Here is a 13176-nt window from a genome sequence, read left to right on the forward strand (position 1 = left end):
CGCACACCTAGCTATGGTAATATTATAATTTCTTAGAATTCTCTTGACAGGACTGGCTGAGCCCACCCATGTTCAAATGCTGCATTGCAAGATGTGTTGTCTTCCTTCTAGACTGTACTGGCAACTTAAAAACACTGGGAGCAAATTAGATGTGCAGCACCCTGCTGCAACTCATAGCGCTTTGCAGGAAGCGCCTGGAGTTACAGCAGTCCCCTGAACCCAACAGATATTTTTGTTGGGGTTGGGGGATGAATCAAGCTACATTTTGGAGTGACTGTGTGTCTGCAGCTGCTCTCCCCTAGCCCCACCCCTCTCCCTTCCCAGCTCCCATGCTGTCTTCAGAATGGGAAGGGGAAAGGGCCGAGGGAGCCCAGTCTGGGGTTTGCCCAGCCTGCTCTGTAGAGTGCAGTGGGTGGATCAACCCGTGCCACCCTTTAATGCAGGCTGGGCAAACCCCAGAAGAGACTCCCTCCCTGCCTTCTCCCCCTCCCATTCTGAAGGGAGCACTGGGGACAGGGCTGGGCTTCTTCAGCCCCACTCCTGGCATGCACTGGCAGATGTTAATGAAAGGCTCTGCTCTGGAGTACCTTCATCTGAACCCTCATATAATGAGGGTTTAGATTGTCACATGATCGAGCATTTTTAAAGTGCTCTGCAGCCATGCACTTCTGTCACTGCATGGATGTAGAGCATTTCAGGGGCCCAATCACATGACAAACCATTACTTCTGTTAGCACCTTTAAAGTACTTACTGTCTATAATGAGCTGCTTGCACAATAACTTCACATATAGTTGCCCTGCCCTTTGGTTCTAGAAACAGCAATGTCTAACCCACTTTGACTAGCAACAGAGTACCCTACAGGCTTTCAGGATATCCTGGTTGCTCAAGTCACATTCTCCAAGTGCCCCAGTGTCCTGCGCTTGCACCATCACATTGTATCCCTTCTCCTGCAGAGTATCAGTCAGTGGCCTGTACTTGGACAGCTTTTGCTGCTAAGTTTTTGCAAAAGCCTGCCATCCATTTTTGAAGGGGATGATCATAAACCTGAGATTTTCCAAAAATGCCTAAAGAATCAAGGGGAAGTATTAGATGAATTTGGAAAAATCTTCATAGGTCTTCCATGGCTTTCCTGTGTCATACTGATTAGCTGTACTTTCAAGTACAGATTGAGGAATGAAGAAGGCAATTGCTGCTGAATACCAAAATACCATCCTGCCTGCAGCTTCCCTTGACGAAGGGCAAAACCACTGCAATAAACATGCCGTTACATCACCAAATTATCTTGCAGAAAATGTACTTCATTATACAAGTGCTTGAGAAAGATTGGTACTCATCAAGCTAACAACACTTGATTAGGCTGCCTCTGAACCTGGATGTGTCTGGTCGTTTGTTGAGTCAATGCAAACAACTAAAGTCACACGCACATTAAAAATGCGACAGGCTTTTTTTTCCTCCTGTCTCTGGGAACTCACAAACATAGCTGAAGTGGGTACAAGTGCCGGGACCCCCTAATCATTTAGCACAAACTGAACAACGTCTTTTCCCCTGGCAGCCATTTCCTCTTTTTTCTGCTTGGAACAACAGAGTTGAAGAAAATGTTCAGCTTAGTTGTGGTTGCTGGTTCATGTGATCCTGTGTATTTCTCATGACGTTTGTAAGACTGAGACTGCTTCAGAGAGCAGGCAATGTAATGCAAGGACCTAATCTGGCAGAGAAAACTGTATGGTTGGACACCAGAAAAAACAGCTGGGTTAAGGACATGAGAGTGCATGGTGTCTCTGCTTTGCCTTGCAGGCTTAGGGGAGCCCCCATTCATTTGGGCACTGCACCCACTCACTGCAGCGAGAACCGGACAGGTTTTGAAGTCCTTTGTCTGATCATCTGTTTTTCTCCTTTAATTTGCCTTTCTGTTCTGCCTATTTGAAACAATAGTGGCACCAAACAAGTGACAACCCCATCTATAGATACGAGTCCACAGTCCTCCGAGTCTGTGGGACTGAGGGAGCCCAGGCCCATGTGGTGTGGGGGTGCTGGTGCGGCACTGCTGGTTCATTTGCAGCATTTGGGGGGGAGCTTGCAATGTGACGAAGTGAGGAGCAGCACAGCGGGGTATGGGCATGCAGCACAGGCCTCCAAGAGAGGAGAAACCTGTGGTGGCTGAAGCGACATTAATGATGGCTGCTCCAAGAAAATGTAAGGCAGGTAAATAGCTAGAAAACCCTGCTACAGCCTACACTCCAACATCAGACACCCGCGTATCAGACTTCTCTGTCCCTATATAACCTGAAGGCAGATTACCAGGGACTCTCTTCTAAACTCTATCACCATAGAATACACATAGCACCAATGCAGGTTGGTCTTCCAATTGTCTTGTAAATAGATTATAATTGTATAACCATGTTCTAGCCCAGTGTGACTGCTAATCTTGGCATTATTCATTAAGAATACATAAGATAAATTTGCTCAACATCTGTTCCTACTTCAGGGATGGAACGCCCGGTAGCCAGAGCGTGACAGAAAAATTTGAAGTGAATTGGGAAAGCGTGCTGGTCAGCTCCCACAACGCAATAGTCATGAAGTTTGATGGCCGTGGAAGTGGATTTCAAGGGACTAAGTTGTTACACGAAGTTAGAAGAAGACTGGGCATTTTAGAAGAGAAGGATCAGTTGGAAGCTGTCCGGTGAGTGACACTGTGTGTATAGAAGCAAAGAGCATTTGTAATGAGAATGTGTTTTAAAAGGCTCTTTGCTTTGATCCAGACACTAGAAAATACCTTTTAAATGAATACATGCACCGATTCAACCATGCTTCTCATGTGTGTGAGTGCTGTTTCACAATCAGTTGAAGCCACGTGCTGAATAAAGAGCGTGAAACTATTCCTGCACATTTCCCTAGGGGCAATGGAAGGTCACTATATAAGGACTGCATGTGTTCCCATGTTGACATCAGTAGGGATTAAGGACAAAGGTCTGTTTTAAAATATTTGGGAGAGGAGGCTAAGAGAGGTTCATTCTTAAGTGTTCAGGTTTGGATGAAGCCCCACTGCAATGCTAAAAGAAGGACCAGCTTTGAGGCCTTAACACTGCTTCACAGCCTTCCTGCAAAACAGTTGCTGTAACTCAAGACAAGAGCCGGTCGCAATAACCTATTGCTGAGTTCAAGTCAACTTTCTCAAGGTTAAGCATCTAGCACCGGGCTGTCTATGGGCTGCATCCAATCCCTGAAGGGTTGACTTGTGGTCTTGGAGCTCCTGGTCTGGGAGCCATTTCCCCCACCACTCTGGCTGCTGCTGCCACTGCAGCCTCCAGGTTCCTCCTCCTGTTCCTCCTGTCTACTAGGGCTGTGCAAAATTTCACCGAGTGTTTCGTTTCAAACCTGTTTTGACGCGTTTCGAGCTCAAAACAGCAAAATCGAAACAAAACAAAAAACTTTGAAACGAAATGATGGCACTCAAAACATTTCGAAACGTTTCAAGTTTCGAAGCCTCCCGGTGGCGGGAGGCTGGGGAGAGCCAGGGCTGCGCTCCAAGAGGCTCCGCAGCCCCATGGAGCTCAGCCCGGTGGCAGGAGGTGAGCAGAGCCAAGGCTGTGCTTCACCTCCTGCTGCTGAACTGAGCTCCATGGGGCTGCAGAGCCGCTCGGAGCACAGCCCTGGCTCTCCCCTGCTTCCCGCCACCGGGCCGGATAAGAGGAGGCTGCCACTGCTGCCTGGGGCCAGCAGCAACATCAGTCTTCCCTGGTGCTGGGCACAGGCTGCACCCAGCACCAGTTCCAGGTGGCAGTCTCCGGTCATCTAGCACAGATCCGGGGGCCTGTACCCCTGGGAGGAGTCCATCACAGCCCTGCAGCCCTCCGTGGGGTGTGAGCCCCCAGATCTGCATGCTGCCGGCAAGTGTCACGAGTTTTACTTTTTGAAGTTTGAGGTGCAGTTTCTGAGAAACCTCTGCACCTATCTCCTTGAAACTTGGCAGGATTCATGTCCTCAGAAAGGGCTACCGTCCCTGTAATTTTCATCCAAATCAGGGAAGAAATGACACCATTAGAGTTGCACATGGATAGCAATTTTCTTATTAGTTTTGCAGGTAGTATGTTGTGCTGCAATTGTCCAGTCATAATTAACAAAACGTATGAGTTCATGTGATGGTTTCAGGTTCACAAGAGACATGTTCTGCCTGATGTACCTGAAATAGTCCATTATCTCGCCCTAGGTCAAAGGACAAAAAAGACCAAGCATACGTTAATAGAGAGCTGCTCAAAAGCAGGAGGCATCAGCATGAATTTGGGCTGCATAGTCATTGTAATGTAATCACTTGTAGATAATGCAGTCATCTGCAGCTCAAGGTGATGAAATCTTTAAGCCCAGCTCTGACATCATGTGTTTCCTATAGCTAAAGGCAGGATGTTTTTTTAACTGAATATTTCTTATCTATTTCATATTTTAGGACAATGTCAAAGGAACATTATATTGATAAAATGCGAGTGGGTGTATTTGGGAAGGTAAACATTTCCCATTATTCATACTCTGTTTTAGCTTGCCGGTATACTTAACCTTTTGGGATTAATCTTGATTTACTAAGTGGCATGTGTGTGCTGAGTTTTTTTTAAAATAGATTGCTTGATGTTTGAGATTGTAAAGATTACATCCAACGATTCATCAATGTCTCCTTTCAACTTCGCTTGAAAGGGACGCTCACACTAACTATTTGTCAGGAAAATGTTGTCAGGTACTTAATTATTTTTTATGTGAACTTTCACTTAATTTTCAACGTGTCTTTTACGGATTGTGGGTGCATCTGGCTTGTATTGTATAAATGTGAACAAAGCTATTGATTTCTGAGCTGAATCACACCACGGTGTGTGGAGAGTTGAGAAGCATTAATTGCAAAATGCATGCTATTGGACATTAGATAGAGGGAGCGTTGGGGGAAATCATTGTTGTAATAGATGTATAGCGATAGGAGGTGAGGAGTACTGAACAGCTAAGAAAATCCCTGTATCCGAGTTGTTTGCAGGCCAGTGCAGACAATAAGCTGCTAATGTCAGTTCTCAGTAGGCACCGTTTCAAAGGGAGCGAGGGAAGACGTACCTCCTGGATTTGGAATTGATTCATTGCATCAGATAGGAAAGATAAGCCCGGATGATACTAAGATGACAGCTCTGCAGACCTGGCAAAAGACAGAGGCCATATTTAAACCTGTGAACGTAGGTCCCACTTGCAGGCAGATGTGTGAGCTACTTTGCTCACACGAGCAGTCCCCGATTATTCCTCACTTAGAAATAGCCTGCAGAAGTACGTCTGGGGAAAGAGGGGAGTTTTCATATGGGGACCAAGAGAGCTGCCCCCAAACATGCAGGTTCCTCAGGGGCCAAAAACAGGCATGACTGGAGCCCCTGTGCCTGCTGCATTATCAGGACCTCCTGATGGGCACTGCTGTCCCCAGAACCCTTTGAGTTAGTGTGCCCAATGCATACAATGTGCCTACAGCCTCTGCGCAGTCAGGACTGAAGAGGGGTGTGATGACCCCTCTACAAGAGACAGTCCCCTCCGTGCAGATCAGCAAGGGGACAACTGGGACTCTTGGGATAGTAACTCCCATGCATAAAGTCTTCCTTACTGTATCATGGAGCCAAAGTCATTGTGCTAGGTGCTGTACAAACAATTACTAAATGTTTAAAAAGCTACAGGGCCAGGCCAAGCACAAGGCCAAGCTTGCATTTTTTACCTGGGCCAAAACTGACCCTGAAGCGAAGTGGCATATTTGCCTCCCAGGGCACTGCAAGAATCAGACTTCCTGACTGGGGAGCTGCAGCAAGGGCCTGGGACCCTGTTTCCCAATCGCTGGAAAACACCACTGGGCCCAGCTGCAGGCAGCTGTGTGCGACGCCAGCAGGTTTTTGTCACATTGGGCCTCACTGGTCCCAGCGCATCCCAAATGACTGGTAGGTAAGCAGCCTGGAACAGCTCTTATTTAGTGATCATCCTGCTCTCCTGAGCCTTGCCCTACCACTGTGTTGTGTGGTGTAATGACGTGCACACCTTAGGGCCAGGCTAAGGTCTTATCAGCTCATCCCCAGTGAATCATACCTTTGTCCCTTGGGTGCCATCTGCTCTGTTGTCCTCTGCAGGCATCACTGTATTTGCCAGGAGTGTGAAGAGGTATGATCCGTAACCAAGAGTTTGCCAACAGACTTCTGCAGTTGTAGAGGCACTTGTACCAGCTACGCAGCACTCCCAGCATAGCTTGCTTCTCGCTTAGGCATGGTATTACTGATACACCTTTGCCAGTATGGTTGCAATCCAGACTTAGGAGTGCCTCCCAGGTATAAGGTATCCAGGTTGTAGCCATATTGGTCTAGAGGAAAAAGCAATCAGGGCTCATGGTAGAGGTGATATCTTTTATTAGACCAACAAGATTTTTGCAAAAAAAATTCTTTAATTGGAAGTTTTCGGGCACAAACACCCTTCATCAGGCATTGGATAAAAGATTGTAAAAGTTCTCCTGGGTAGAAATTAAAGTTCATCTTTCATAGGATTTCACAGAGGAGTCAATAGATGGAAAGCTCCTCTGGGCAGGCAGTTCTTAGCTGGTAAGGAGTCTCTCAGCTCCCAGGCATAGTGCACTCGTACTCCTGTTCCAGAAGAGTGCTTCTCTTGTAGACAGACTTTGAGTCCAGGCTGTGGGCATATCTTTGTTTGTACAACCCCTAACACAATGAGGTTAGCGCCTCGAAGTGCTACCACAACGTAAATAGATATAGCAGTGAGAGCAGGTAGTGCTTTTTTCATCAGACACAATGGGTTAGTAAACCTAAATTATCCCAAGTGCTACACCTTAGCAAAAAATGATGCAGTGCCATTTTCATGCTGATTAATGTCTGCAATGATTGTGGTGGTGCCCGGCGGTCTTGCATGCTCAGGTAACATGTGGCTGTTTGTACTCTAGGATTACGGTGGCTATCTGAGCACTTACATCCTTCCAGCTGGTGAAGAGAACCAAGTGTTCGCATGTGGAGCTGCTCTTTCCCCACTGACAGATTTCAAATTATATGGTAAGCCAAACTCCTCCAGGCTCCCCAAATACCAATTCCTGTCAGCTAATAACCATCCTCCAAACATGTTTACCTTGCTGTATTTCCTAAGACTGTACCTTTGGGTCTCCTACTGCATGCTGTGTTTGTCTGGTTGGGCTGGACTGTAAATCCTTTATTCCCACAGACTCAGACAGTCTAACCCCCTGACTTCAGCGGGCTTACTCGCAAAGCCTCAAATTCAGCTGTTGCGTGGCTCTTTATGACAGAAATCATGTGTCCTTTTGTCTTGCACACGCTGGGTGCCAACGCAAAGTGCAGCCATCCACGGCTCTGATGGTTCACCAGCTCCAAGCTGTCGCTCCTCCTGCAGTACCCCATTAATGCAGAAATGGCTAAACAGTAGAGGAGATGCATACAAGTGTGAGAGAAACACAACCCAGGAGACTTTTGAAAAACTAGAAAATATCTCAGGCTTACTGCTGCTCTGTGCACCCCCATTGCAATAGCTGGAGTCAAAGTTGATAAGGGCAGTCAGAGCTTTTGGACTAGAAATTCCTCCAAACTGCTTCATGCTGTTACACATTCAGAGCCAGGTTTGGAAAGCTGCCTATGGTCGTTTGGGCAAATGAACAAGCCTGTGCACTGCAGGCATCTGGTGTGACATGGCTTTACAAAGAGCATGGTCCTATATTCAATTACGTGCCTAAAATAAGGTTGTACAAAAAACTAGAACTCTTGGTTCCAAATTGATACCTTTTATTAAACCAACTGGGAAATGGCAGGAAAAGTGTCTTTTTGCACAGAGGGACAGCCTTCCATCTTCAGCTCCCTCTGCAAAAATGACATTTATTTCCTACCTCTGGGGACTTTTTAACCATCTTGTACCATCTATACTTTTCCCAGAGCCTGATAAGGGACCTTGAGCCCGAAAGCTTGTAGAAAAGGACAGTTTTCTCGCAATTTCCCTGTTGGTCTAATAAACGGTACCATTTTGGAACCCAGAGTTCTAGTTTTTTGTATGTCTTCTGGTCTCAGTCCAACACAGCTACCAAGTACACCCCTGCAATAAGGTCTAACTTCAGTCTAAAAAGCCTAGGTCCGTGCATGGGCAGGCCCTGTGCCTTCAGAGTCGCACTGGAAACATCTCAGCTGCTGGGGCCTTTCTCAGGGTTAGTCCTTGTAGAATTGGGGCCTGCTTTACAGTGTTACACTGGGGAGGACTGGAACAGCTCACTGTTGCTCCTGCTAGCCCACTGGGGACTCGCAATTGAGCTCTTTTTCCAAAACTCCAAGGAAGCTAGGTTTATGCCTGTTCATTCAAGGAAGAGATGATTGCAGGCCACCTTCTAGACCTGTATAGCTATTTTCCTCCCTGCCAGAAGGCACAGCAGCCTCCCTCTCTCCTCTTGCCTGCCCAAGAGGGAATGGAGAGATGTGTGATTATCTCCCATGTTGTCTGGGTGTAAATCAGGAGACAGTCCACTAGAGTCGATGGTGTTTGAACCATGCAGTGCAACCTTTACTGAAGTCGCCGAGAAGTGTTCCATTGCATTCAAGGGAAGCAGAATTGAACCCCAAATGCTGTTAATGACCTTTTCCAAGATAGGTCTGATTATGTTTCATTGCATTCAGGAAGCGATAATTTAGCCACTGGAGAGCTCTGCTAACACCTGGGAGTACACACTGATAATGAAAAATGGTGTAGGGCTTAACATAGCAGGTGTCTATGATGGGGCCTTGGAGTTGCAGACTTGTTTTGACAATATCTTTATTAGAATGAACGTGTTCTCCCCATCAATGCGATCACAGATTGATTCGCTAACTAATTCTTCACAGTTTTCTATTATATTACGTACATTATCTTACGAGGAAAGCTGAGTTAAAAAAATAAAAGCCACATTTTTTTAACAGTTTGATGCAGCACACTGTGCAATCAGGTAAAAACAGTTTGTTTTCTTTATTTCTTTTCTAGCTTCTGCCTTTTCTGAAAGGTACCTGGGGTTACACGGGATCGATAACAGAGCATATGAGGTAATTGCACAGGGTTGAAAACAGAGCTTTGAATTAGCATCTACTTCTATGGTAAAATGTAGATATTCCTTTAACTCCGTCTCCTCAGTGCCATTGGGTCAGAGGGGGACACAATGCTGCCGAATAGTAGAGCCATCTTCTTTTGAAAATGATTTGCCTTTAACCCTGCGGCCAAATTAGCTTCTTTTTTCCTTCTGTAACGAGCTGTTTCCTGATGAACTGTTAACTCTCATGGTAGCCCTCTAGCTTAGCTAAACATTATCACCCCCATTTTACAGATGGAAAAACTGAGGCAGAGATGTTGAAACCACCCCTGTTCCTCCACTGGCCACATGAAACCCTGCTGCTGCTCAGCCCATTAGATAGTCTTTAGTCTCCGTTTTGCTTACACCCCTATAACATGTATATTATCTCACCTAAGGCCAAGATAAGTTAAGCTTGCCTGCTGGTCACTTTGCTGCAAAATTCAGTACCGGAGCATAGCAACTTGAGAAGGTTACCAACTGCTATAACGTAGGGAGAACAGCACTGCCTCAAGATAGGCACAGATAAGGTGTTGGACACTAGTAACAGGGGCCACAGACTGGTTGGTAAGAAAGCTCCATGCTTTTACATAGACGCTGTTCAGGGTAGAACTGCTCTCAAATGATTTTCCACCTTGAACAAGCATTGCTGTGCTTAAGTCCAGGTACAGGGAGTTTCATCAGGCAGTAGGATCTCAAAATGATGTACTTCTGAGGCATGCTCAATTCTGTCCTACGAACTTAGGAAAGGGAGAAGAAACCTCTTGTTTCTCTTGAGATGCTATAGCAGCCGCAGATGTCTGAGGCATTTGAAACCTCAATCCATTGGGGGAAAAGGGAGAGGGTCCTCTTTCGGCAAGGGAAAAAAAATCAATGGTCTGTCAGAGCTCAGGTTTCAGGACACACCTTAAAAGCTCCATTAAGTAGACACTGAAGTCGGGAGATCTGGAAGAGACGTATCTGTGAGATTGGGGTGTACACTGTAGGTGTCTTTCTCTGGCAGTTGCTGTAGATGTTTTACACTGGGTTCCTCACATAGTGCTCTGGGTGGGCATTTAAACATCTAAAGACATTAATGTCCAGGTCTCGCTGTGAAAGGTTCAGGCACAAATGGTTGGATGGGTTCTCCTCCATTGTACTGCTGGAATGAATCAAGAAGCCAGAGGAGAGATTGTGATGGTACCTGCTGCTGTCCTGGCATTAAGCATAATTAAATGCTAGTCACTTTTTATAAATCACTAATTTCTGGCAAGATGCTTAATTGTACTTGCAACCTTTACCTTTGCAGATCACCAAATTAGCACACAGAGTCTCATTACTGAAAGAGCAAAAGTTTTTGATCATTCATGCTACGGCTGACGGTAAGTTAACCCATCCTTTTAGCTCAGTACATGATGATGTTTTTTTAATTTTTCTCAATTAAACTTGCCTTCTTATTGATACTCATCTCGTTTTACAGAAAAAATCCATTTCCAGCATACTGCGGACCTTATTGCACACCTAATTAGAGTAAAGGCTAATTACAGCTTGCAGGTACAGTATGCAAGTATTTCCCTGTTTCATATCTGAACAGTCATTTTGCCCTTTGAACAAAAAACAGATGTGCCAAAGTCAGCGTTAAAAGCTGTATTCAGCTCAGTATGGCAATGCAGGTAGCATTAATGCCAAGTCATATATTGTAAAGCTCTGTGTGCATATATAAACACACACACACACACACGCACACACACACACACACACTAGCATACCTAGAGGTGCCCCAGGCACCCACTTAGAAGAGTAAAAGAATGATACCTAACACCACCATGGACCTTGTCACCACCAAGAGCACAGAATTTGATTGTTAGACCCCTGTATACAAATGTACACATGCACATGCATGCACACATGCCTGCACACACTCTCTTACTTTTATATTGGTATTTAGGTTTGGTGTCCTTTCAGTGGGAATGAAGGGCTAGAGCCACATCAAGGATCTTGGGACAGCAACACCTAATTTTCAGGCACTCTGCTGTATCCTGGAGTTCATAGCATGTCTTGGGTACCTGAGCTCCCTGTTCGAGGCATGAGGCCAGGCACTTAAGAACTGACAAAAGCCAGCATGGAGCTGCCTACATACCAGCCCATAGAAACACAGAGGAGAGGGGTGTGCCTCTCTCTCTTGGAATGGGATGGAGTAAGTGCTTTATGCTGGGGTGGATGCCTGAATTCTCTCCTGCCGTTTCTCTCCAAAACCAAAAGAGGGGACAAGCCTTTCAAAACATGGCCAGAGTTAGAGGTAGTAGTGCTGTATCATCTGCCCATTTATCCTACCATGGTGATTAGAGCTGTCACCCAAAATAGGAAGAGTACAATTTCCTACTCCTTCCATGCGACTACCATCACCATTCATTTGCTGAATACGTGGCATAATTAAATATTCAAAGTGGCACAGTTTCCACAGGAGAGAATAAGGGCTCCCACAACCTGGAATAGTGTCTTGCCTCTTTGAAGGAAGAGGTATTAGAAGAAACAAATTCCAACTGTCTAATGAATGTCCACACAGGGGTTATTACCACTTTAACTAAACTGCTGTAAATAGAAAACTTTAATTCAGAGCTGTCCAAATGGCTGCCTGTACGCTGCATGTGGCTCCTGTGGGGTTAACCTGCAGCTCTGGGGCTACCATTCCCCGCACCGTTCCCACTGATGCCATGGTTGCTGCTACTGGAGTCTCTAGGGTCCCCTTTCCTCCTCTGTCTTTGACTCCTTGCCGCTACCTCTAGGTGACACGGATAGTCCCAATTTAAGTAGTCTAAAGAAGCAGCTTTAAATGCCATACGAGAGCATCTGCACTGATGTTCACAACTGAACGTTGGGCTTAAGCCACAGAGGTCAGCCCTGGAAGAAGCATGGCCAAAACTATGACTTTGGCTCAGGCCCATCGTATTGTAAACCTGCTCAGCGTCTCTTTGGTTCCATTGCAGATATACCCCGATGAAAGCCATTATTTTACGAGTGCGGCACTTGAGCAACACTTGTACAGGTCGGTTGTCAACTTCTTTGTGGAATGCTTCCAAGTTCAGGACAAGGTCCCGATAGTCACGCTGAAAGAAGACGAGGAGGAGGATTAGCCCTTCTGGTCCGTGCCAAGCACAAGGCTCTTCTCTATAACAATATGCAAGTGAATCCATTTTCCTGGAGAAAGAAGTGTTATGTCGTTAGCATGTATTTAAACAAAACTGAAAGCAGCCCGCCTGCTTTACAGGACAGCAACTCCTTCCTGAATGGAAGAACATTAAGCATGACGAACTCAGCAGAACCTGCTGTCAGAAGGAACCCATCATAAATGACATCACCTTTTTTGCCACAAAGTGACTTCTGGAGTAAAAGACTCAAGAAATGGGACTTGAAGGACCACCCCAAGAAACCGCCTTGAGGATTAGAAGATTAGATGGCCCTTAGCATTCAAGCAATCAAGCCGTAGCAATGAATTCCACCATCTGTATCATGATTACCATAGTCAGCATCACATTGCGTCAGATAAAACTTAATACATGGAAAAGATTATAGCACAATTATTTTAAAGGTATTGAAAGTACTGGTTCATACAAATTTGCCTGTTGTCTCCCATGCTTAGAAGATTCGTCATTTCCGTGGGGCATACAGATTCCCATTGTACAAAGTGTCGCTGTGGTTGCTCTGATGTTTACCTTGATGGTGTTAATTCGTTATTTACCTGTTGTTCTGTTTTCATTTAGTCTCATGCTTATCTCAGAAGTGTCTCCGCTTGTTCTGGATGAGCGGAAAACACCCATTTCAATGATTCGATCAGTGTTTCCCCATGGGCCAGAGCCCCCAGTCTGGGGGTCATGAGAGAGTAGTGGGTGTGGGAAGTAACCCAGCAATGACGATTTTGATACAGTCTATTGCAAAGAAAATCTTGCTCCCCCACTCCCGGCCTAGTCTTACCCCTCAAGGTCAAAGATTCTCTGTCAAAACACGCACAAAGGAAAATTAAGATTATAGGCGTGTCCTTGTTATCATCGATGCATTTTTACTCTTAACTTCTACCGTGCGAGGGACACGCTTTTTTTTTTTTTCTTTCTTA

At 45.7% G+C, this 13176-nt stretch overlaps 1 protein-coding gene across 1 annotated transcript in view; it reads left to right on the top strand.

Moving 5' to 3' along the window:
* Positions 1-12609, top strand: part of DPP6 (dipeptidyl peptidase like 6) — a 298726-nt gene extending 286117 nt beyond the window's left edge. Inside the window, exons 20-26 of the mRNA XM_006018553.3 lie at positions 2487-2681; positions 4443-4497; positions 6945-7050; positions 9005-9063; positions 10375-10447; positions 10546-10619; positions 12053-12609. Of these exons, the coding sequence (XP_006018615.1) occupies positions 2487-2681; positions 4443-4497; positions 6945-7050; positions 9005-9063; positions 10375-10447; positions 10546-10619; positions 12053-12199 (709 nt within the window). The 3' untranslated portion in view covers positions 12200-12609. The remainder of the gene's footprint in view (positions 1-2486; positions 2682-4442; positions 4498-6944; positions 7051-9004; positions 9064-10374; positions 10448-10545; positions 10620-12052) is intronic.
* The last annotated feature ends 567 nt before the right edge of the window (positions 12610-13176 follow it).

The sequence above is a fragment of the Alligator sinensis genome, unplaced genomic scaffold (assembly GCF_000455745.1).
Source record: "Alligator sinensis unplaced genomic scaffold, ASM45574v1 scaffold601_1, whole genome shotgun sequence".
NCBI lineage: Eukaryota > Metazoa > Chordata > Crocodylia > Alligatoridae > Alligator > Alligator sinensis.